Source organism: Brassica oleracea, chromosome C2 (assembly GCF_000695525.1).
Source record: "Brassica oleracea var. oleracea cultivar TO1000 chromosome C2, BOL, whole genome shotgun sequence".
In the NCBI taxonomy this organism is placed as follows: Eukaryota; Viridiplantae; Streptophyta; class Magnoliopsida; order Brassicales; family Brassicaceae; genus Brassica; species Brassica oleracea.
This window is the reverse complement of record NC_027749.1, coordinates 27674425-27699649: the sequence shown is the minus strand read 5'-3', so window position 1 is coordinate 27699649 and position 25225 is coordinate 27674425. Positions and strand designations below refer to the sequence as shown.

At 36.6% G+C, this 25225-nt stretch overlaps 3 protein-coding genes across 3 annotated transcripts; 2 read left to right on the top strand and 1 right to left on the bottom strand.

Moving 5' to 3' along the window:
• Positions 1-548: 548 nt before the first annotated feature.
• On the bottom strand, positions 549-3414 carry LOC106326104 (LOB domain-containing protein 30-like). The gene is made up of 2 exons (XM_013764131.1): positions 2995-3414; positions 549-972 (listed from the first exon to the last, which is right to left on the bottom strand). The coding sequence occupies exons 1-2, from the start codon at positions 3295-3297 to the stop codon at positions 601-603; spliced, it is 675 nt and encodes a 224-aa protein (XP_013619585.1). The 5' UTR covers positions 3298-3414; the 3' UTR covers positions 549-600.
• An 11189-nt stretch (positions 3415-14603) lies between these two features.
• Positions 14604-17354, top strand: LOC106323900. The gene is made up of 3 exons (XM_013761947.1): positions 14604-15256; positions 15356-16970; positions 17070-17354. The coding sequence occupies exons 1-3, from the start codon at positions 15228-15230 to the stop codon at positions 17352-17354; spliced, it is 1929 nt and encodes a 642-aa protein (XP_013617401.1). The 5' UTR covers positions 14604-15227.
• On the top strand, positions 17353-18748 carry LOC106323899. The gene is made up of 5 exons (XM_013761946.1): positions 17353-17625; positions 17703-17909; positions 17992-18081; positions 18166-18273; positions 18347-18748. The coding sequence occupies exons 1-5, from the start codon at positions 17608-17610 to the stop codon at positions 18746-18748; spliced, it is 825 nt and encodes a 274-aa protein (XP_013617400.1). The 5' UTR covers positions 17353-17607.
• The last annotated feature ends 6477 nt before the right edge of the window (positions 18749-25225 follow it).

Sequence of the window (25225 nt, the reverse complement as noted above, 5' to 3'; positions counted from 1 at the left end):
GAAGCCCCGACTAAGTGAGCTGAATTTCATATTTGATGGGTGCTGTGGAGGGATTTAATCCATCTCATACACACTGGATTCTCCAAACTTTGTATGGTTTAATTTATAACATCTCTTTTCGGTTCTGACTAAAATAATCAGAAACCGGTGATATATTAAAATATCTAATCGAGAAAAATGTATGTCTTGGTTAAGAGTACAAAAACTGTAAGGGTTTGGGTTGGTTCGTTTGAAACAAAGTCCCAAGTCTTCCACCGTAACCTCCAAGAGCTGCATCAATTCAATGATCAGATAAAAATCCAACAGATTTGTATTGGAAGTAGTCTTCTTTTCGGTGGACTCAGCTGAATCATATCTTCCTGGTTGATATAGGCATATTCTCTTCTTTTTTTGATTTCTGGTTTCTTCTTTATCTGGAGTCCCACATTTAATTTCAATTGAGTATCACATATATTAACATTATAGCCAAAAATTAAAATGCGAATTCTTCGACCAAGTATTATAAATACATATAACAAAGAGGAGCATGTGGCTAATTATAGATCTCATAAGGTCCAAAACTGAACCAACATATATATATATATATATAAAATATAAGCATCATTCTCTTTTTATCACTGTTGGGGCAGAACCACCGGTCTCCGGCGGCGGCTGATGAGCTGACATCTGCCCACCGTGAAGAAACTCACGTGCAATAGCTTGGAACTCGCCGCCTCCTCCGATACTGGACGATTGCGAGACACCGAAGAGATGATCCGACGGTCGAGGTTGTTGCTGCATGGGCCACGTGGATGATATCGGCTCCAAGATTGGGGAGAGGTCGTACATCGACGGTGTTATTGTGGGCAGGTCTGATATGGAAAGAGGCGGCAGAGATCCAGAAGACGTCACCGTGGCCGGCGGTGGCTGTGGCAGCTCTAGAGTTGCTAAATGTGCTTGTACATATGAAAGCTCATTTTGCAAACTCACCACCTGTTTTTTTTAGACAAAATCCATGCAAATGCTTAAAATGATAATAATGCCAAGAAAATATTAAAGAGATGTAATAATCTAAATATTGATACTTTCAGCAATAAATTATTACATGAGTTTCCGAGTTCTCGAGCAAATGTTGATTCACTTATGCCCAAAACACACGACATGACTAATTGCATCCAATAAATTGCTTGCTTGTAACATTTAAAATATCCTTCACTAATATCAATTTATTGGATGCAATTGCATAAATATTCGAGTATGTAACAAGCATACTTTATTGCAATTGATATATATATATATGTATATATATGATCAAAGCAATTGATATATTTATATATTGAAAAGACGCTTAGAAATAAGCGTACAACTACGTGTTTGTTGCGAACAGAGAAAGACATCTCTTCTCAATCAGTGGCTTGGATTAACTTAGAAAACATCTTTGTAAACATTTATTTACAAAAAGTAATACAACGTATGCTCAATGTGCTAATTAAATTAAATACAGAGAGAGAGAGGCCTTCAACTGTTCTGTAACGCATTAGATCATGTCATACAAGTAAGTATGCATTAAACTAGTTGATGGCGGACTAATAAATCCCAATCAATTATAACTTTAACATATTTTTTATTTTAATCTAAATTATTTTATTAGTTTCAAATATTAAATTTAATATCTAATCTATATAATTTAATTTTTTTATTACAACACAACTTAATAATGGCTTGGTAACTTGCAAAATCTTTTATCTATTTTATTATCAAACCACACATGTAAAAAACGTTATCATCGTAACAACATAATAAATTTTTATTAACACTTCATAATAACATAAAAGATAAATCTACAAAATAAACTATAATTACAAATGAAGCGTATGAAAGCAAACTCCTTTTCATCAAATAATATTATAGATGATTGAACATTTTTCCTTTTCAGATGATTCCTACTAACATTAGTTTAATTGCATTTTATATGAATTTCTGTTTCATCCGAGTTTATAGTGACACCTATTAATAAAATATACAATAACTAAAAACATCTTTCTATTCAACTAGAAGTAATAAATTATACATGTCTAGTAAAAGCTAGATTTTTTCAATTATAACGATAAGATATTATATTCTTTGGATTCATAGTTTTTGATTGGTAATCTGATATTGATATTAACGAAACTCATAACACTACTCTTCCGTGACATAAACTAAAAATATGTCAAATAAGCATAATTAAAAAAACATGACCAATGAAAACACAAGACGGTTAATTATGTTTATTTGACATATTTTTATTTTATGTCACAGAAGAGTAGTGTTATGAGATTCGTTAACATCAAGTTAACAATCAAAAGCTATGAATCCAAACAATATAATATCTCGTCGTTATAATTAAAAATCCAGCTTTTACCATACATATATAATTTATTATTTTTAGTTTAAAATGTTTTAGTTAAATAGAAGTATGTTTTTAATTATTGTATATTTTATTAATAGATATCACTATAAACTCGGATGAAGAGGAAATTTAAATAAAATGAAATTAAACTAATGTTCGTAGGAATCATCGAAAAAGGAAAAATGTTCAATCATCTATAATATTATTTGATGAAGATTATGAGTAAGGCTAGGAATGCAATTATAAATTAATTATTTTTATTTTTCTCAGTAGATCCTTATTACTAAAACCAAAAAAAAGGACCAAGAATGAGAACAAATCGCAGCTAAAACACAAGACGATTTTTTTCGTCAATGCTTAAGAGAGAGTACTTTGCATGAGCTTGGGTAAATGGGTAGAAACGAAAACAAAGGAAGAGAGAAATATCAACAATTTTCTTTTGTTATAAAAAAAAGAAAAGGAAACTGGTAAGATAACTGATGAATGTCACGACCTACAGACAGTAGATTGACTTAAAATTCTTGCGATTTCTCATCATACTATATTACTATATGATAGTAATAAGTTATAGTATTAATGGAAGAATTGTTTTTTTAATAGTATTAATGGAAAAATTAAATTACCTGTTGCTGAAGAGAGACGATGTGGGAGACGCAGCCGTAGATAGGGTCTCGGAGACGAGACTGAGCCTCGAAACAGATTGAAACGACGGCGTCTGCCCGTTTATGCTCGGGAATATGGTGGAGGAGTTTTGAAACGTTGCTCGCTCCGAACACCTTATGAACCGCCGCGAAGTGCGCCGCTCCTTGATCGGAGTCGAAATAGGGTGCGAATATGCAGCCGGGAACGCACTTCCGTCTCAAGAACTTACAGGCGCCACACGGTCCACCTCCACCGCTGCTGCTAGGGCTTCCGCTACTGCTCATCTTCCTGATTAGGGTTTTGAGAGATATATATGGAGCTAATTCAACCAGGTTAGGATGATTTTTGTCTCGTGATTAGCAGGAAAAAATTGGGAACGTTTGGGAGAGAAGGAGAGGAGTCGGACGTAAACAAAACTAGGGCTTGGCTTGGTTGGTGCTTATTGGAAACTTTTTATTTCCCCCAATAATACATTAATTAATTGTAGTATCTTATAGTATTTAATAAATAAATAAGCATAATAAATTAACAAACTTTAGCAACCCGAATTGAGGTGATGTAAAATATGACAAAATTAGATAAAATAATAAGATAAATATATGGTCCCAATGTAAACATAAATTAATATAAACTTTTTATAAATATAAAAATATATTGTATAGTTTGTATATGTAAAATTTAATTAATACATATACAGTAAAATCAAATATTTTTCTTATTTTCACATACAAATATAGAAGAGAATTTTTTTGTAAATTGATAAATAATTAAAGATCCAACACTACTAATTTATAGAATTGTTACTGTACTACTAGTAGTTAAGAAAACAAATGCTGTCAAAAGTATAAATCATTTATACTTTTCTTTTAAAATATCATTTAATTAGTTGTATTATTACCAAAAAAACTAAGACGGTTAAGACAAGATGAAAAAAAAAAATTTCTTTAAAGCCACGCGATCAATCGTACTTGTCTCGTATTAAGCTCTTTGCGTGAAGCAAAACATTCCATATCTCTTAACTTCTTCATTGCCATTCCCTTCCTTTTTCTTCTACTTCTGGTTTAAATTTATTTTTGTTACAATCAGTCCACACAGATGCATCTTTACTTATATAGAAATGTATTGATGCAGGCTCATTCTAATAAAATTAGACTTTAGATTTACAAAGTAACAGTTATTTAAAAATGACCTTACAACTAATCATAATATTTTTAATAGTTTTTTGGTGATTTTAACTTGATATTTTGTCAAAAAAATAAACTATCTAAAACAGTCTAATTAACCAGACTCAACGATATTTTTTTCAAAACTCAAAATGTAACGGTTCAATCGAACGTTATATATTTTTTATTTTATAAAATAGATATCGCGCAACGTGTTTAAAAAGTTTAAACAGATTTTGTTTTCGTTCAGATCCTCTTTAAAGCAATACAGTTTTTTTTTTTTAACTATTACTTAATTTATTGTTTATATAATTCAAACATGCACACTATTCAATTTGAATCCAATACATAGAGCACAAACTAGCCAATGTAATACAAAGTCAATCTATCTATTTGGTTGTGGATCCTACAGTAATGTACTAAACTTGTGTAAATTATTATAGATAGAGGGGAATATATATTTTCCCAAAACTTAATTTTATGTATATATATACAGTCGGGAGTGAAGAAGATATGCTCAACATTATAAGTACAATGAGTGAACGGGATAAAATTGATATGCGATAATATGGTTTCTCAATATTCCATTAGGGTACAGTAAAAAAAATCGATTAGGATACAACAACAATAGGGAAATCCAATTACACTGAATTTCATATTCATGTGCTTTTAGAACTTGTAAAATTACAAGATTTGTGGAATATTCCTCCACAAAAGTAATTTCCGAATCAAATATTACAGCACTATAAATCTGGTGACGGCCAAAGTAATCAGAGTACACGAGTATGTACATGAAATAAAATATATATATCACTTTTTCTTTTTTGATAAATATGTGAATTTCATAGAATAAAGCTAATTTGTACAAACAAAAAGCTATGCAGTCAAGCCAAATGATGCCAAAAAAAATTAAAAAACACCAAAAGACTTTGAAATTGGGATTATACATCACCAATTAACATTTCAAGAATGCTTTAGCCAAACTTGCATGAGACCTCTGAATTTCCTTCGCTCTTTCCTTCGCAATGGTTATTGCGACGATCCAATATCACATCATATTGTGACGGTCCAATAACCAAGTTTTAGCAAGCCTGTCTAGCTAAACTCTTCCATTTCCGCTAACGGGTTTAACGAGGTTTTAGGAGACATATAATTGCAATGTCAAAATGGTTCAGTGGAACTGGTTAATCGACTGATCGAAAACGTAACCGCTCTGTGCAACTTTGCTGACGCAACCACTCGCACCTTGGGAGTATGCAATTCACGACGAATATGATAATGTAACATCCCAAATTTTTTTTTTCAAAAATGTTACAAAATGATGGAAGATGAAAATAGAAAAGGTAAAGGATGACAACGGATAATTTTTTTTTTGACATTCAAGTCGAAAATGTTAGCTTTTGGAGCTAACCATACTGGAATCAAAGAGTCATGAGAAAACAAAAGTTTTGTGAGCGAACATATTTTGCAAGGAATTCAGTCCTTATATTAAAGAAATAGAAAAACAGATATGATGAAAAATGATAATTAGAAGAAAGAGTAACAACTTTAGGGCCCAAATTCTTCGTTTCTCGTATGTGTTAATTGTGTGGCATAGTGTCTAATTTTTGTTTAAAGCCTTATTTTAAGTTAGCACTTAGAGTTATGATATCAAATATGTTGAGATGAGTTGAGTATAGGCAAGAGAAGTGATGGGGTATGAGGAGACATTATGAAAAGGATGTGTTGAGGAAAGGATGAGGTTTGAGATAGACCAGTCCGTACAAGCCGTACTGGCCGTACAGGCCGTACGAGCTATACTTTCCCGGATCGACCAAACATCAACCAAAACTTACCATCCTTACCCAAGTTACTTTGGAGAGTTACCTTGAGTATTAAGGAGGCTTGTGACCATTGAGGGAAGAAAGGAGACGCGGAGGAGACAGGCTGGCACAGCTGTAAAGTGATCAGCATCTTAGGATATGCTAAAAGCGTGTGAGACATTCCATTGACTAGTTCAAATGATTCGCTCCCCTTAGCCTTGACTTCACATGCTTTACCTTATCTCTTATGTTGAAACCCTAGTCTTTCCTTAGCTATATATTGTAACTCTTGATGATTAAAGAAAGATAACACGAGTTCATCATAATCTCTCTCTAGTTCATCATGTTTCTCCTTTACATTTCATAAACCATCTGATCTTTCCTTAATCTCACCATACTCTCTCTATAATCTCTCAATACATGTTCTAATCTCTAAAATCACATGGTATCAGAGCCATGTTGGCTTTGGTATTAAGATTTAGAGTGTTCTTCAGCTTCATTTCAATCCCTTTTCTTTTCTTTTCATTGTTTCATTTCGGGTTGAACAAAACAAGATGGAGGGACACTACAAAGTCATTACCGTTCCTGTTGTGTTGAAGGGTAGTGGAAACTACCTGTTGTGGTCTAGGCTGGTGAAGACGGCCATTGGGAGGCTAGGGTTATGGAGCCACATCACGGATGAGGTGCCTACGCCAGTGGCCAAAGAAGGAGAAGGAAGTGAAGGTGGTGGAGATCAAGTTGCTGTTGCCGAGAAGAAATGGGTTCAAGAAGACTTGATGGTGCTCTCAGTACTACAAGGGTCCCTTGAGGTCCATCTCCTAGATGCCTACAGCTACTGTGAGACTCCTAAGCACCTGTGGGAAACACTCCTGAAGAAGTTTGGTAACACTACCAACCTAGGCCAGGTGTTTGAGCTCAAGAGAGCCATCAACAACCTTGCACAAGAAGAAGAGGAGTTCTCTAAGCACTTGGGGAAGTACAGATCACTCTGGTCTGAGCTAGAGACATTGAGGCCAAGCACCATTGATCAAGAGACCCTCATGGAGAGGCGTGAGCAAGATCAAGTGTTTGGCTTGATGCTGACACTGAATCCGGCCTTTAATGATGCTATTAAGCACATTCTAAGGTCTCCAAACCTTCCATCTATGGAGGAGGTGTGTGCACAACTTCAGAAGGAAGAAGGGTCTCTCGGTTTGTTTGGTGGGAAAGGAGATATGGCTCTATCCAACAAGGCTGAGGCAATCCAAGCAAACAAGGCTGCTTACCGTGGAGAGGAAAGGAAGTTTAGTGGCAACTATGATCATTGCAAGAAGTCAGGACACAAGAGGAGCCAATGCTGGATCCTACATCCTCATCTCAAGTCGGCTAAGTTCAACAGGGAGAGGGAGGGAAGAGCTCACCTTTCTGCTGAGGCAAGTGAAGCTGGCACCTCAGGAGCTGGCCCATCTACTCATGCAGGAGAAAGTGAAGGAAGAGCCTTAGCCTCTCATCACCAAGGAGCCGGGAAAAACATGGAGCATGAGGTGATTAGGAAGTCTGACATTGATGCCCTGATCAAAGCCCTTAAAGAGTCTGGTAAAAAACTCGGAAACACTCTTGGTTATTCCTATACTGCTCATGTGTTGCCTAGAACTTATGATAACTTGCTAGGGAACCTTGATAGTATGAGAATTGAATCTGAGTTATATAGAACCTATGCTGCTGATAAAATGCCTAGAAATGAATCAAAATTGTTTGATCTCATTGGTAAATGAATCACCTAGGAATCATATTGCTCAAGGAATAAAACCATTGATTATTGATTCAGGTGCTTCACATCATATTATTAGTGATGATAGTCTTATAAAGAATGTAGAACCTGCTCATGGACATGTAATGATTGCAAATGGTGATAGAATCCCTATTAGAGGTGTAGGAGACTTGAAACTCTTTAATAAGGATTCTAAAGCTTTATACATGCCTGAGTTTACTTCTAATCTATTATCTGTTAAGAGATGTACCAATGATCTTCAATGCAATGTTATTTTCAGTCCTAATGATGTGAAATTTCAGGATATTGAAAGCAGTAAGTTGATTGGGCAAGGAGTAACCAAAGGAGATTTTTATTTACTTGAAGACATTGGTCCTATTTCTAGTTCTAGCTGCTTGTTGAGTTCTGTTTTAAGTAAAGGTGCATTATGGCATTCTAGGCTAGGACATCCACATGTTAGAGCCTTGAGCTTAATGTTACCAGGTGTCATGTTTAAAAATAATGATTGTGAAGCTTGTATTTTGGGAAAACATTGTAAGACTGTGTTTAAGAGATCTACTACTATCTATGATAATTGTTTTAATCTTGTTCATTCTGGTGTATGGACTGCTTCCTGCCTATCTAGAGATAATTACAAGTACTTTGTCACATTCATAGATGAAAAATCAAAATACACCTGGATAATACTTATTAAAACAAAGGATAGGGTTCTTGATGCATTTAAAAACTTCCAATCATATGTTTCTAACCAGTATAATGCCAAGATTAAGATTTCCAGGTCTGATAATGGTGGAGAGTATACTAGCAATGCATTCAAGAATCACCTAGCTCAACATGGGATTCTCCATCAGACAAGCTGTCCATATACTCCTCAGCAGAATGGAGAGGCTGAAAGAAAGAACAGACATCTTATGGAGGTGGCCAGATCAATGATGTTTCAGATGAGTGTGACAAAGAGATTCTGGAGTGATGCTGTGATCACAGCTTGTTACCTAATCAACAGGATATCAACAAGGGTCTTGGAAGATCGAGCACCTTATGAAGTTCTCAACAAATGCAAGCCAGTACTAGATCATCTGAGGGTGTTTGGATGTGTGAGCTATGTCTTAGCTCTGGGAGAGACAAGAAACAAGCTTGAAGCTAAGAGTATCAAGGCCATGATGATCGGATACTCAACTACACATAAAGGATACAAGTGCTTTGTTCCAGAAACAAGAAGAATACTTGTATCTAGAGATGTGAAGTTCTTTGAAGAGAAGAGCTACTATGAGGATAAGGATTGGAAAGACTTGGAGGATCTTTCACACCCTTCGGATAGAGCTACAAGTTTGAGGCAGATACTAGATGGCCTTGGGATAGGAGTGTCCCAGGATTCGAACAAGGATCACTCATCTAGAGTACAAGAAGCTGAAGAACCATGCCACATTGATCATGAGGGAGGGAATGGAACCGAGGCTGATGGAAATCAAGACTTTGCGCATCCTGATCAAAGTGGGATACAAAGTGGAGATGAAACGAGTAATGAGGAGCATCATGAGCTTCCAGAACAAGGAGAAGTGGAAACAACTAAAGTAGAAGCACCTGAGCAAGCACCAGCTGATGTACCTTTAAGGAGAAGCACACGGCTCAAGAGAGATGCTTCCAACTGGGTAAACACGAGAGTGTACTACAATGCCCAGGCTGTGGAGCATCCCTCTCAGGCTGTGTGTTCTTTTGCCAAATATCCAGAAGAGCATTGTGCATTTATGACCAGCCTTGATGAGAGTCATGTGCCTAGATCATATGAAGAGGCAATACTACATAAAGAATGGAAAGAATCAGTTGGTGATGAAGCTAATGCCATGATAAAGAATGACACTTGGTTTGAGAGTGAGTTGCCAAAGGGGAAGAAGGCAGTAACTAGCAAGTGGATATTCACTATCAAGTACTTGCCTGATGGAACCATTGATAGGAGGAAAACAAGACTGGTGGCTAGAGGATACACTCAAACATATGGGGAAGATTACATAGACACCTTTGCTCATGTTGCCAAGCTCCATACAATAAGGATTGTATTATCCCTTGCTGTAAACCTTGAATGGGATCTTTGGCAAATGGATGTGAAGAATGCATTTCTTCAAGGAGAGCTAGAAGATGAAGTGTATATGCATCCACCACCAGGCCTAGAGCATCTTGTGAAGCCAGGAAACGTTTTAAGACTCAAGAAGGCTATTTATGGTTTGAAACAATCCCCTAGAGCCTGGTACAACAAGCTGAGTACTACTTTGAATGGGCATGTCTTTAGGAAGTCTGAATTGGATCATACTCTCTTCACACTGACTACATCCTCAAGTATTATCTGTCTACTTGTGTATGTTGATGATATAATCATAACAGGTAGTGATAAGGCTGGTATAAAGGCCACAAAGGAGTTTTTAAAATCTGTGTTTGAAATTAAAGACTTGGGAGAAATGAAATACTTACTTGGAATTGAGTTGTGTAGGTCTAAGGAAGAATTGTTCATTTCTCAAAGGAAGTATACACTTGATCTTTTGAAAGATGCAGGTATACAAGGAGATAAGACAGCAAGGATGCCTCTTGAAGATGGGTACAAGATTCCACGTGAGGGGGAGGTTGAAGATAGCAAGGCCTTTCATGATCCTAAGCTATACAGGAAGCTTGTAGGGAAGCTCATCTACCTTACCATCACACGGTCAGATATATGCTTTGCTGTGAATCAAGTGAGCCAGCATATGCAAGTCCCAAAGGAGCATCATTGGCGAATGGTGGAAAGACTTCTCTTGTATCTGAATGGGACATCAAGGCTTGGAGTTTGGATGGGATGCAACAAGAGTACTGAAGTAGTGGGCTATTGTGATGCTGATTGGGCTGGAGATAGAGCTGACAGAAGATCAACCACCAGCTATTGTACATTCATTGGAGGCAACTTGGTAACCTGGAAGAGCAAGAAGCAGAAGGTGGTGGCTTGTTCGAGTGCTGAAGCTGAGTATAGAGCAATGCTGAAGCTTACCAATGAGTTGGTATGGATCAAAGGGATCTTGAAGCATTTGGAGATAGAGCAAGCTACACCAATGACTATGCACTGTGATAATAAAGCGGCTATACACATTGCAACCAACTCAGTCTTCCATGAGAGAACCAAGCACATTGAAGTAGATTGCCACAAGGTGATGCAGATGATTGTCTTGAGAGTGGCAGATGATTGTCTTGGGAGTGATCTTGCCATGCTACACAAGGAGTGAGGATCAACTGGCGGATGTGTTCACCAAGGCTTCAAGACAAAAGACTATGGAGTCCATTCATATCAGATTGGGACTCATAGATCTTTCACCAAGGAGCTGATCCCCTTGGTCATGAGATCTTTACTCTTTTTCCCTCATCAAGGTTTTATCCCATTGGGTTTTCCTTGGTGAGGTTTTTAATGAGGAAGATCTCATGGTTGTTCCAAGCTTGAATGGTATCTAAGATTCAAGCTTGAGGGGGAGTGTTGAGATGAGTTGAGTATAAGCAAGAGAAGTGATGGGGTATGAGGAGACATTATGAGAAGGATGTGTTGAGGAAAGGATGAGGTTTGAGATAGACCAATCCGTACAAGCCGTATTGGCCGTACAGGCCGTACGAGCTATACCTTCCCGGATCGACCAAACATCAACCAAAACATACCATCCTTACCCAAGTTACTTTGGAGAGTTACCTTGAGTATTAAGGAGGCTTGTGACCGTTGAGGGAAGAAAGGAGACGCGGAGGAGACAGGCTGGCACATCTGTAAAGTGATCAGCATCTTAGAATATGCTAAAAGCCTGTGAGACACTCCATTCGCTAGTTCAAATGATCCGCTCCCCTTAGCCTTGACTTCACATGCTTTACCTTATCTCTTATGTTGAAACCCTAGTCTTTCCTTAGCTATATATTGTAACTCTTGATGATTAAAGAAAGATAACACGAGTTCATCATAATCTCTCTCTAGTTCATCATGTTTCTCCTTTACATTTCATAAACCATCTCATCTTTCCTTAATCTCACCATACTCTCTCTATAATCTCTCAATACCTGTTCTAATCTCTAAAATCACAAAATAGACAGATAATTCCATTTGTAGTAGTTTTCCAACGGTGGTGGTTTTATATTAGTCGTTTGATGATGTTGCAATTTGTTTATAACGAGAAAGTTGTTATTGGAACGGTCGCAACACTTTTGAGAGTCATATATTTATTTACCATTAGATATCGTATAATGTATGTAAGGAAATATTATTTATTGAGAAATGCAATGTGTTTATATTTCTTGTGTAGACAATTAATTTAAGTACTATTTGGAAACGTAAATGGAATGGTTGATAGGTGGACGATTAAATTAAAATTCTAGAAAGTGTGTATATTCACCGATTCTATTTGCATAAAACTTTATGCTTTGAACATTTTCACCATTTAAATGATTTTGGTGGGAGATGTCGAAAGTTATAGAGCAAGGAATTGGGTATTGAGAGTTTTGATTTACCATGATGGCATATTTGACCAATTGAATTTCGCTACTGAACCCGAAACTTTTACATGAGAAGACTGATATGTTCTCCGTGTTTGATATTTTTTTAGTATTCAAGAATAGAAGATTCAAATTGGCTATGTTCTCTATGTCTGGAGATTAGATTCTATATCTAAAACAAAAGCATTAATAAACACTTGATCAGCCACTAAATCCAAATATGCAGTATGTAATAAGTCTTCCCCATTTCTGTTAAAAAGATAACAAAATAAGTACACAGAAAGTGAAAGAGTGCAATTGTAGAAAATGTTCTTGGCTAACCAACTCCAGATTCGATTCCTCAAATGGAATTAGTATCAAAGGATGAAGTCGACTGAAAAAATATTAATGTAATAATTGAATAATTGGCATGCTTTGTGGAGAAGCTCTAAGGAAGACGTAGGTTTTCTTTTTCATTTCTCTGTCACATTCTTCGATGGATCCATCAATGTCACAACCGCACCGTGTGTTCCTACCAAGACCAGTGTCTCAGTGTGTCTCTTATACAGCGAAAGCAATATCAATGCTACATTCTCTCAGTTCTGGCTTGATCCGTCTCGGAATACCTTTCAAATGCCTGTAAAATATTCGCTTTGACAATCTTGGATTTATTGTTTAGGTTACTTGTACGGTTTGAGAGTATTGTCCAAGCTTCATCAATACTTACGCATCTTAACCAATGCAGCAGCTATATTAGCTGTAATCGCCCTACCTATGTTCCATGATCAATAGATCGAACAATGATGTCACTTGGGCAACGGGGGTGTGGTTCTCGCAAGCCACTCCAAAGTTTTCTTTCATCACTTGGTTAGCAATGCAAGATCGTCTATCCACCATGGACACAGTGGCACGATTGAATCAAGGCGTTGATACAAGCTGCGTTCTCTGCAATAACAGTTCGGAGTCGCGTGATCACTTTTTCTTTGAGTGCATCTATTCATCTCATGTAAGAGAATTTCTCACGAAAGGAATACTTCAAATTGCCTACACAACACAATGGAATGAGATCAAGTTGATTATCACAGACAAGAGTCATGGGGAGGTGAAACACTTTTGTCTTCGATATGCTTTGCAAGGGGCGATTTATGCAGTGTGGAGAAAGAGGAACAAAATAAGGCATGGATATTCACATATGTCTTGGCAGGTGCTTCGGAAAATGGTGGAGAAGAATGTTAGAAACAAACTCAGTCTTATGACCAAGTGTGCAAGTAAGAAGCTCGAGGGTATCCTGAGTTTTTGGTTTCGTAATAAAGAAAAAATCTCTTCATGTATGCATAGTAGTTCCACAAAAAGCTTAAATTCATGCTGCACTTGATATAAAAATGTTTTTTTGATGAAAACAAATTTAACATTCACTCAAAAAAAAAAAACAATGATGTCACTGCATCTTTCTTCCTTTTTGTGGACCCGTTATCGAGAAGGTCCAGTTTCGCAAGTAACGCACCGTCTATTATGATCTTATTCTCGATCGGCTAGCAAGGGTAAAGAGTGTTACTGCTGCGTTTTCTCTTGATTCCATGGTTCCAGCTCTAAGGACTCGAGTTATGACTCTTGGTACATTATTTTTTATTTCGGATCAAATTCTCAGATGGACCACATGGGTCAAACAAAATCTGATTTGGCCCTCACTTATTTTTTATTTATTTTACATTAAAATGTAAATACAAAACAAGGGTAAATGACTAAAAAACCAAAAAAAAACATAGACTTATTTACTATCATTGTCATTACTATTCGACCCGTAATCTGACCCAATAACCCGACCCGGATTTTAACCCAAATTCTTCTTCTTCATCTTCGTCTTCCTCCATTTATGTTTCTTTAACTTCTTCACTTAAAAAAAAATCAAAAAAATTATTCAAATATTTACTGATTTTCTTTTTCTTATCTCAACCAATAGTCATATTTAATCAATTCTATCTTATTTGAAATCAAATTTAGTGTTTTATGTTCAAGTTCATGTAAAGACAAACGCATAGTATTACTGGTACAACTAGTACAACTAATACAAATCAAACTAGTATAACTAGTACAACTAGAACTAGTATAACTTTGTAATTATTATGGTGATACTTTGGTTTTTTTATTTCCAGTGTGTGAATGATGCTATAAGATAGAATGATGTGGAACTACTGAGACATGTTGGTCTAATCTTTCTCCGATTGAATTTGTCAAAATACATAAATGGTTTATTTTCAATAATATTTGATTTGAAAATGATTTGTTTACAAGTTGTATTAGTTATATTAGTTGTACCATTAACGAAAAATCATCATCATATTTTTGGTCACAAAGCCGAAGAAAGTAGCCGTGGAGCCGGAAAGCTGCGGTAAAACACTACAGGAAATTGGGGTAGTGATAGCATAATATAGTAGCGTTTAAGTGTGTTTTGCTACGGTTTATATTTTAGTAGCGTTTTGCTTTTTCTAAATGCTACTGATAAGTTTTCAGAAAAACGAGTTTCTCGCGTTTAGTTATCAATAGCACTTTTTTGAAACAAACGCTACCTATGTGAAGCGCGGAAACGTAATTAGTTTGAGCGCCTAAGACTTATCGAAAATTAGAAGCCATTTTCAGACTCCCTCCATAGAAGCTTCATGAACCATTCTTTCCCTCTAACTCTCATTTTTTTCAGATTCCCTCCATCGAACTTTCAGTCTCCATTGAACTTTCAGTCTTCATCTTTTTCTCCCTCTCGTTTCAATCTCCTCCTCTAAACTTTCAGTTTTTGAGATTTCCGTCACTCTCCTCCTCGGTAGCCGAAGAATAAGCTCTAATTAAGGTTCGTCAATCTTAGCGATTGTTCGTTCTCGTTATTTAGGGTTAGAGGGTTTAGATTCGTCGAGCTAATTTCATGTTTCTTTCTTAAAAAAATTAGGGTTCTTTTTTTCTGTTTCTCGATTTTTGTTCTATTAGATTCTGATTCTCGAAAACCATCTCGATTTTTTGCATTGACACTGTGAAATTGGAGCTGTAATATGGACAAGTCCTGGGTTTGGCTTCCAAGGTATGTTCAAATCTTTTACGCTTGACTATTTCGTAAATGCAAATTAGTTTTTGCAATTGAAGTTTATTTAATCTTTTATGCTTGCTTGATATATTACAGGGCCAGCAATGATTATGAAAAGGGGGCAACTGATTTCGTGAATAAGTCAGCGTTGAGGTTGGGTAATCCTCTTCAAATCTCATGTCCCTGTGTCGACTGTCGGAACATGTGTCACCAAAATCTCAACACAGTCGTGGAGCATTTAGTCATAAGGGGGATGGATAAGAAGTACAAGAGGAATGATTGTTGGAGCGTTCATGGAGAGATAAGAAAGACGCAGACAGATGAGTTTGAAAGTGTTGACCACTTAGAAGCATACGAGTTGTTTAGAACTGCATTCTCTGTTGCTGAAGACAATCCACAAACCGGAGAGCAACCAGAAGTATTTAAAGGTGAAGAAGACTCTGAGTTCAAGAAGAAATTGCAGGATGCAGAAACTCCACTCTACTCCAGCTGTCCCAACTACAGTAAGATATCTGCAATCATGGGATTGTATCACATAAAAGTTAAGAGTGGGATTTCAGAGAATTATTTTGATCAGATTTTGACATTGGTACAAGACATGCTGCCTCAAGGGAATGTCCTTCCAAAGTCCACAGGCGACATCAAGAAATTTCTGAAGATATTTGGGTTTGGTTATGATGTTATTCACGCTTGCAAGAATGATTGTATTCTTTTTCGGAAGCAGTATGAGGATATGGATAGCTGCCCAAGATGTGGTGCTTCAAGATGGGAAGTTGATAAGCGTACGGGGGAAAATAAGATTGGGATTCCAGCAAAGGTACTACGGTATTTTCCTATCAAAGAAAGACTGAAGCGGATGTTTAGATCAAAGAGGATGGCTAAGGATTTGCAATGGCATTTCAGCAATGGTAGTGAAGATGATACCATGCGACACCCGGTGGACTCACTGACTTGGGCTCAGGTTAATGATAAATGGCCAGAGTTTGCTTCTGATCCGAGAAACCTTCGCCTTGGACTATCTACAGATGGTATGAATCCTTTTTCCATTCAGAACACAAAGTACAGCACATGGCCAGTCTTCTTGGTAAACTACAATATGCCTCCCAGTCTGTGCATGAAGGCAGAGAACATAATGTTGAGTCTCCTCATCCCTGGTCCAGCTGCACCAAGCAACAACATCGACGTTTATCTTGCTCCATTGATAGATGATCTGATTGACTTGTGGAATGAAGGTATACAGGCATATGACTCATTATCCAATGAGAATTTCACACTCCGAGCTATTCTGTTGTGGACTATCAGCGACTATCCAGGTTTGGGGACACTTGCTGGTTGTAAAGTGAAAGGGAAACAGGCGTGTACTGTATGTGGAAAGGATACACCTTTCAGGTGGTTGAAATTTAGTCGAAAGATGGTTTATTTGGGCAATAGGAGACGACTGAGGCCAGGGCACCCTTACCGACGCCGCAAAGCATGGTTTGACAATACTGTAGAGGAAGGGACTGCAAGCAGAATTCAAACCGGATCTGACATATTTGAGATGCTCAAGGACTTGAAGAATGATTTTGGAAAACCTTTAGAGAAGAAAGGCAAGAAGAGAAAATCTACTGTGGATGAAGATGATGAGATTGGAGGTGAAGAATATGAAGAAGATACTGACCAATGGAGGTGGAAGAAACGGTCAATTCTATTCGACTTACCTTACTGGAAGGTAGTACTTTCTCAATATCACTGTGATTGAACTATATATATATATATATATATATATGTTTACCACGTTCTAACCGTTTCTAATTATTTCATGTATTAGGATATGCCGGTACGTCATAACATTGACGTAATGCATGTGGAAAAGAATGTGTCTGACGCCATACTGTCCATGTTGATGCATAGTGCGAAGTCAAAAGATGGTGTGAAAGCTAGACAAGATTTAGAAGATATGGGGATTCGCAGCTCCTTACACACTGAGGTACGTGGAAAAAGGACATACCTACCTCCAGCTTCTTATTGGTTGACGAAGGATGAGAAGAAGATATTTTGCAAGAGGTTATCTGAATTCAGAGGACCAGATGGCTATTGTGCTAATGAAAGATAAAGAAAAAATTCCAGAAGCTGCAGAGGACGAACATAACTCAAAGCCGAAGTCGAGGAGAGGAAGAGGACCAACCAGATTGAGTAGAGTTGCTAAAAATCCTGAGGATAAGATCGACATTGAATTTAACACTCTCGGTGAGCATATTGGAGATGGCTCAGTGCTACTTTCATCCTTTCTGGGTATTCTTGTGAGAGAGCATGTACCAGTGTTACTCGAAGACTGGAGGCAACTCGATGAACTTACAAGAGACACAATGTGGGAGGAAATTCAGGTATTATTTAATGTTTATACAAGTAACCAGTAGCATGACATGGCAATGATAAGTGATAATTTCTGATTTTTTTGTAGGCAAGGTTCAACTTGAAAGAACAATGGCAAAAGGATGCTATTATAAAACAAATGGGTGGTCTCTTCAGGGCATCAAAATCACGGCTGGTGGCCAATATCCGTGCTATAAGTAGCAGGGAAAAAATTATTAACTTAAAACCAAGCAATATTCCCTCTTTGGCAACTTGGCTAAATTGGGTGAAGAGCAAGAAAGGAGAAGATTTTAAGGTTGCTTATGTATACATATTTTCTCTAATGTTATATGTGTGTATAGAGACAACGAAGCCTAATCTTTGGTTTTCTTTTGAAGAAAACAAGTGCCCACTTCAGGGAATTGCGTAGGAGTCAGATCCCGCACACTACAGGACGCAGAGGAATGGTTCGTCTAACTCATAAAATGGTATGTTTCTGTCATATAAAGTGTACAAGATCTGTAGTGAATTAAATAGCCTAATCTGGCATTTTCTGTTTCTGGTAATTGTAGAAGAAGCAGAGCAAGGAGCCTGAAAAGGTTACTAGAAGTAAGGTTTGGATTGAAGCACACACACATAAAGATGGGAGACCCGCGAGACCAGAATTTGAAGAAACCATTGTGAGCAATAAACTTCTCATGTGATGTCTTACTATATTTATATTCTCTAACTCATATCACATATTTGAAACAGGAAAAAATCAAAACAATTGATAGTGAGCTCGACTCCACTGCTAGCACGAATATTAAAGAAGATGCTGTGAGTAAAGTCTTAGGACAAGACAGACCAGGAAGAGTTAGAGGTCTAGGCCGAGGGATTACTGCATCAAAGTTAGCTATATTGGCAGCTAGAGACACACACGTCATGAAGCTTGAGGCCAAACAAGCAGAACTAGTGGATGTAGTTCGTGGCTTGCAGGAACAACTTCATAACTTGACTGAATCAAGGAGAGTTGAAGTTGGGTCTACCTCTGAAGTGAATACTGATGTTTACAAAGGGGGCCGTGGATGTCAGATTTTGGATTGGTGTGTAGAGGAAGAGGTTGTTATTGGGGAAGGAGAGTTTGTTGGATATCTTTTTATGAATTATGTATGATACTTTGGCTTTTAATCTGATATTTTAGTGTTTTTAATTTCGTTAATTAAATTGCACCAATACTGTCCTGGTTCTCGTTGTCCATAATATATAGCACATCAGTCAATAGCGAAAGTAATAACGCTACATTTACACAAAATTTGCAAGCATATAACTTTATAGTAACAAATAAATACCGCAATTATAAATAAAATAATTGCAGAGACGAACCGCTATCAAAGAATAAGATTACATAGCATTCTAAAAAACCGCTACAAAAAGTCTATTATTTTTGGTTGCGTGTTGGTTCATAGCGCTTCTAAGACCGCTACGATTTAAATCGGTAGCGCTTATCCGACGCTACTAATAAGGGATTTTCCTGTAGTGAAAAGACATTTAGAAGAGTATGCATAAGCATTTATGAAAATAAGATAAGAAATTGACCAAATGTAAACACATATACAAAAAGGATATGGCAAAACTTGCATATTTCGATATGAAGAGATAACATACCAATGGTAGAGCTAGGAAAATAAATCACTAGGATCAAGAAATATATGTATACAAAATTGGCTATTTATTAAGGGGGTCAAACTACTAAAATTCAACCAATTAATCAAAAATATATTATAATTTTATGTTTAAATTAACTTAAATTTTAAAATTGATGTGGGTCAACTGACCCACAGGCTTCCTCTCTACCTCCGCCACTGTAACATACCAATGTTTGTTGTATTTTCATCAAGAGTATAAAAGCCTATAAGACAAAAATTTATACGAAAAAAAGGATTATGTATGACAAGTATAATTAGTACACCTAGTATCATACTGAATGTAGTTGTACTTTGGCTTTAAAATTAAAAAAATTGAGTTCTACCATGTGAAAATATAAACACATCACTTGTACCATTTTTATCTGTTCATGCCAAAGTGAGCTATTTGGAATAGCTTTTGAAAACTTATGTTGTTCTCGGCTTTCTTATAACTTATGTTTGTGAGACTTATGTTCTTTTGGATGTTAAAACCTTTGTGTTTTTGTATGTTAAAACCAATGTTTATTTTAGGATGTTTAACTTGTTGCTTTTGGAGGAATGTTAAAAAATTTGTGTTGAGTTTAAAATTACAGGTATTTAGGTACAACTAATACATGTTAAACTACACAATTTTTCAAGAATGACACACCCATTACAACTACACAACATTAATGTTCAACCAGAATGTTTAAAACATCATACACGTTTAAAACGTGATGCACAATACAAAATGAAATAACATAGTTGTACTAGTATTCGAGTTGTACCAGTTTATACATAGTTGTACTAGTTTTTGAGTTGTACTGGTTTGTACATAGTTGTACTTTGGCAGTGAAATTAAAAACACTAATTGTACCATATAAAAATTAAACTTACCTAAGTTGTACCACTTCTTTATGTTATATGCATTTGCCCCGATACAATGGAATCATTAATTTTGTTAAAATACATTTCATGTACGTTTTCCAAAAATTATGTGGACAAAGAAGTTAACAAACATTAAAAGTATAAGGTAAATCATGCAAACTTATGTAATGGTGTGATAATTTCCATAGAAAAAAAAAATCATCACAAATAAAAACGAACCTATCTAAATACTTACCAATTTGGTTAGTTAATTGTTTTTGTTCATCTGCAATACCCAATGGAATATTTAAATTTCGGAACCTGAATAGTTGTACTAGTTATATAAGTATCACTAGTCTTGTAAATAAGACATAGTTGGACCAGCTATACAAGTATCACATGTATTGTTTGATACATAGGCAAAAGTTGTACCAGTTGTACCATAGGCAAAATCGATTTATTCTACAATATCATGTTTCATACTTTAACAACATTATTTTTTTTGGCTCAACTTTAACTTTTCATTAACCAATTCATGGTAATGAGATTACAACCTCACAAGATTTTCACCCCAGATACAATATCGGGATCTAGTATCACCTAGGAACACTTAGAAGGATCCTACGCTACCCGAATAAATCAGATATTTCATTTTTCACCACTACGAGAACAAGTTCATCCCACTACTCGGAATGAACCGTCTCTTAAACCACTAAATTCTACAACTAAAACCCAGAATACAAAACATATCCTTTGCCTGCAAAAACCAATAATGAGAATTCTAAGAAAACACATAGCGAATGGAGCTATTAATTAGACTTTTAAACTCGGTCATTGCCTCATCACCGGAAAGGAACTTCTTCTCACTATTGAGAGAGGTCTTCAATTAGAGCTCTTAGCAACTGGATTAGAGATTGAAAGAATTAGGCCGAGCAGTTGCTTCAACGCCAAACTATCGCTTACTCCTCTCCATGTATCTGAGGGCTTCGGGACAGCATTTTCATAGCTGGGGAAAACCGGGTTGAGGTCATGTCTCCATTAACGATCAGCCTTGAACCTGAAAAACAGAAGAAGTGGCACAACTACCAGATAAAATAATAATTGGTACTGCGCATACCATGCCTCTAATCATGATAACCATTGGTCCTTCGAGCTCTCCCACATACCACTCGAAAAAGCAGAAAGGTCCGTCACGACTCATCTCTGAGAACCGAAGAAATGACTCCTCCTAATCAGGCGACTTCGCGTCTATGTCACAACACTGCTTGAACAGAGAAGAAGCACCCTTTCCTTTCTCTGACCGAACCATAGACGATTCTTTACGGTCTCCGGAAAGAACAGTACACACATCACGAGAGAAAGTTCGGTGAACACACCTCCATACGAGCTTCGGTGTGCCTCCAGAGGAAGACTTGAGCGGTAGAAGACATAGAGCATCTCCCACGCCGAGACAGATCCTAACGTCACCACACAAACCCCTTCGTTGCAGATCTGAAACAGTGGTCGGCAAGTTGAGACTAGCCTCCAAATCCATAGCCAAAGTGTCAAGCAAACAGTCACACGCCACCACCTCTTCACTAGGAGCCGACGAGACCAAAGTAAAACGGCTTGAACTAAACTTCGACAGTAGAACCCTAAAAGCCGACCCAACCAGTGACCACCTCTTCACTCGACTCACTGCCGCTCCAGATACGCCTTCGATATGACCAGATCTTGCTCCGCCGCGGTCAGAACAGCCACTAGCCACCGTTAAAACTCACCAGAGACAGCAAGTATGTCACCGAGGAATGGAAAGGTACCAGAAAGGCAAAAGGAAAAAGAGAAGGAGAGTTGAAGGATTAGCCTCCGACGCCTCTAGTGTCGCGGACGCCGGGGGAGGAGCCGCCGCATTAGGGTTTCTTCAAGGAGTCAGAGGGTTTTGGGAGAGAGAGCGTGTTTTTTTTTAATTTGGGGGTTTCTCTTAAAACTTATAATATGACTCATAACGTTAACATACATATTATGTGACTAAACTGAAACATAAAACATTAAAAAAATAAAAAAAGACAGAGAAGAGTGAGAGAAAAAGAGAGGGAGAGAGTATACACTTACCAAACGATTTTAGAACCAAGGACGACGTACATGTGCTGTTTCACGGCGTCCTAAGCCGTAGAAAGACCTTAAGAAACATACTTACAGGTTTGTGGATGAAGAGTTGAAGAAGAGAACTTTGGTTAGTGAATGGAATGAATTTTCGTGGTGGCTGAGTGTGGTTGAGGGTGGAATGAAAAAGAAGAAGACTGATTAAATTGGAAATAATGGTGGGACCCAGGCGAGAAAGAGAAGGAAAGATTTAATGGGGAGATCGGACGGCTCAGATTATAACACAGAGGGACTATCTGATGGCTAAGATGAGTTTTGTTAATGGCATTGTTGTAATTATCTCATTTTTTTCTTCTGAAGATCGACGGCTCACATTATAAGAGAGATGATCTAATCTAATGGTCCATATTGAGCAAAATGGTCATTTTCCTCTTTTTGGTCCATGTAATTTTTTCGGATGTATGAGATTTTTTTTGGCCATTTGGTCCATTTCAGATTTTTGTCAGTCCTTTTATTTCCAACTAAACATAACAATTGTTTAACAAAAGACGAAAATTAGCTTTACACTTTTTAACATATATAGGGGATCCCATGTTTAGTTAACTTCAACAATCAAGGCTTTAAAAGAAACAACCGTAAAATATGTTTAGCATTGTAGTGGGATTTTCAGCCGATAAAGAATAATTGACACTTTACGTGAACCTATGTTAATTAAGAGAGGGTTCTGATCTTTAGGTTTTAAAACTTATTCAGCTACGGACAATTCAGCCTGGTTAGAAAGACTATTTTCATGAAGATACATGAACCAAGTGCTGATTGCCTGTTATTGTTGTTCTTATCTTTTATATTTGTAAATCCTAATTGTTTATGAGATTTCTCATGCGAAAGAGTTTTAGTTCTGTTTTAGGCATTTGACTGTACTTATGAATTAGTGAATATATGAAAACATCTATAAGTGATAACCTTGATTTATGTATAATTCATCACCGAGATTCAATACATGTATTTGGATGAGCAGACAAACCTGAGCTATTTGACTTCCTGGTCGACGTGGAGCTTATTCGGATGATACTTGAACAGTTTCTTCTCGCAAAGGGAATATCAGTGGTAAGTTTTTTTTTAATTCCTAATCAGTTACTAAAGACGGCAACTTTCATTTCATGAGGCACTTTAGAGTGGTTTTGAACTGTTGATAATCTTTTTTCTCAAAAACACATATTTAATTCAACTAAAAAACCTTCTTCTTTTTGTTTGTGTACCAACGGTTGGTTGATCTTCTATAGAGAATCATCGAACTTTATAAATGGTTAATGTAAACAACAAACATCAATATTGAGTTAAGAAAGCAAATAATTGCAAGGGTTATTAGGATTTGTGAGGCTGATGTCCACGGAATGAAAGCTCATCTTTTAATAGCTTAAGATGCACCGCCTTGGACGAGATATAAGGTGCATTGAATGAAAGAATGTGGTTGCAGTGGCTCGATGGAGTTAAGAAGATGGTTAATAGCATCAAACCAGTTCATCCAGTAACAGTTCCAGGGAGAAGCAATAGAGACGAAATGACACGAAGACAGATCAATCGAGGAAATTGTCATGATGATCTGTCTCAAATAACTCTCCCGATACTCCATTATCAGAGATTATCAAAGTTGACGAACACGATGAACCCTAGTTATCGATGACCATTCTTGAAGAAAATGAGTTTAATTATGTGGCCTAGGTTTTGTATTTTGAATAGCCCAAACAGATACGAGCGAAGCCCAACAAATTAACTTTGAAGCCAAGCCCATATGCAGTCAAAACTAAAGCAAAAAAGAAAGACATGTGTCAGACTCTCCTAATCCTATTTGATGACGTGGCGGAAGGAAGAGTGAGGAAATGAAAAGAGGTGAAAACCTAGTTCCACGTAAACATATCAAAATCAAACCTAATGTATGATTAAGAGAATTTGGGTATTTGGAGAAACAATGAGATTTGCCGAGGTGTCCGTAAACAATGAGAAGTTTTTAGTGTTTTCACAGATTGAGAGGATGATGTTCAAGTGAAGAGGGATAACTCACAATCAATGTCAAATCGTGCTTAATGTTGGTTTATGGAGTTAAAAAGGAGATAATGGCGCTGAATATATAACTCTGGCGGTTTTCGGTTGAGTAGAATAGAAGTCTAAACAACGGGAGTGGAGACAAACAAAGAGATTCTTCATATCGATTACAGTCATCCAAATATCTAGAAACACCATCAAAGGTGTGTGAGAACGTAGAAGAAGTTTTTTAGGTAGGGGCCTCGAGGAAGAAGACGAACCATAGTTGCGGCATGAAGGTGATGAAGACTAAAGGGCCTCTCGGTTTTGGGCTCTAATGCTTATGATTAACAGAAGCCCACAAATTCCCCTTCATTTTGTTAAATGAAATGCTGAATTTTGATGTAGTGGACATTTGTCGCACCCAGATTGAACGAATTGATGACGTGACACACTAATGTGTAATGAAACTCTTCTTTATATATACTGCCCACAATTTTGCGGATAGTAAAATTATACAAAGAAATATATATTATGTTTACAATGTTGCAATTTTTAATAATAATTAGAAATAATAAAATTAAGTTTTAACTTCAATGGTAATAAAAGAATTCAGTATATATTTTTAGGACAATTTTGAGATTTAAAATAGTTCAACAACATAAATTTAACTCACTAAAAATCTTTCTCTTATATTGAAGCAGTGTGATAATTGGTTTAGATAGTTGGTTGTAGAATTATCTTTTATTTTATTTTAACACGTGAGAGAACAATAATACCCTAACCTTCAAGAGAGAAAAAAAAAATATTTTTGTGTAGCTCCAAGATAATGGTTAGAGGTTTCTATAGCTCCAACATCCAACATCAGACTTTACTGATTTGTTTTACTTAGGTTTCTTTGATTTTTTTATTGTTTTCCTTTTTTTTTAAATGTAACAAAATAATTAATTGTTTTATGTGTTTCTTTCAAAATATTTAGCGAAAAATTGGTTATGATTACATTTTATTTTTAGAT

Bases quoted from the DNA above. Each gene is read 5' to 3' on its own strand.
- LOC106326104 (XM_013764131.1), bottom strand. From the start codon at position 3,297: ATGAGCAGTAGCGGAAGCCCTAGCAGCAGCGGTGGAGGTGGACCGTGT. The intron at 973-2,994 runs GTAATTTAATTT...TAAAAAAAACAG, and splicing joins TCGTCTCTCTTCAGCAACAG to GTGGTGAGTTTGCAAAATGA.
- LOC106323900 (XM_013761947.1), top strand. From the start codon at position 15,228: ATGGACAAGTCCTGGGTTTGGCTTCCAAG. The intron at 15,257-15,355 runs GTATGTTCAAAT...GATATATTACAG, and splicing joins TCCTGGGTTTGGCTTCCAAG to GGCCAGCAATGATTATGAAA. The intron at 16,971-17,069 runs GTAGTACTTTCT...TTCATGTATTAG, and splicing joins TCGACTTACCTTACTGGAAG to GATATGCCGGTACGTCATAA.
- LOC106323899 (XM_013761946.1), top strand. The intron at 18,082-18,165 runs GTATGTTTCTGT...TGGTAATTGTAG, and splicing joins TTCGTCTAACTCATAAAATG to AAGAAGCAGAGCAAGGAGCC. The intron at 18,274-18,346 runs GTGAGCAATAAA...TATTTGAAACAG, and splicing joins CAGAATTTGAAGAAACCATT to GAAAAAATCAAAACAATTGA.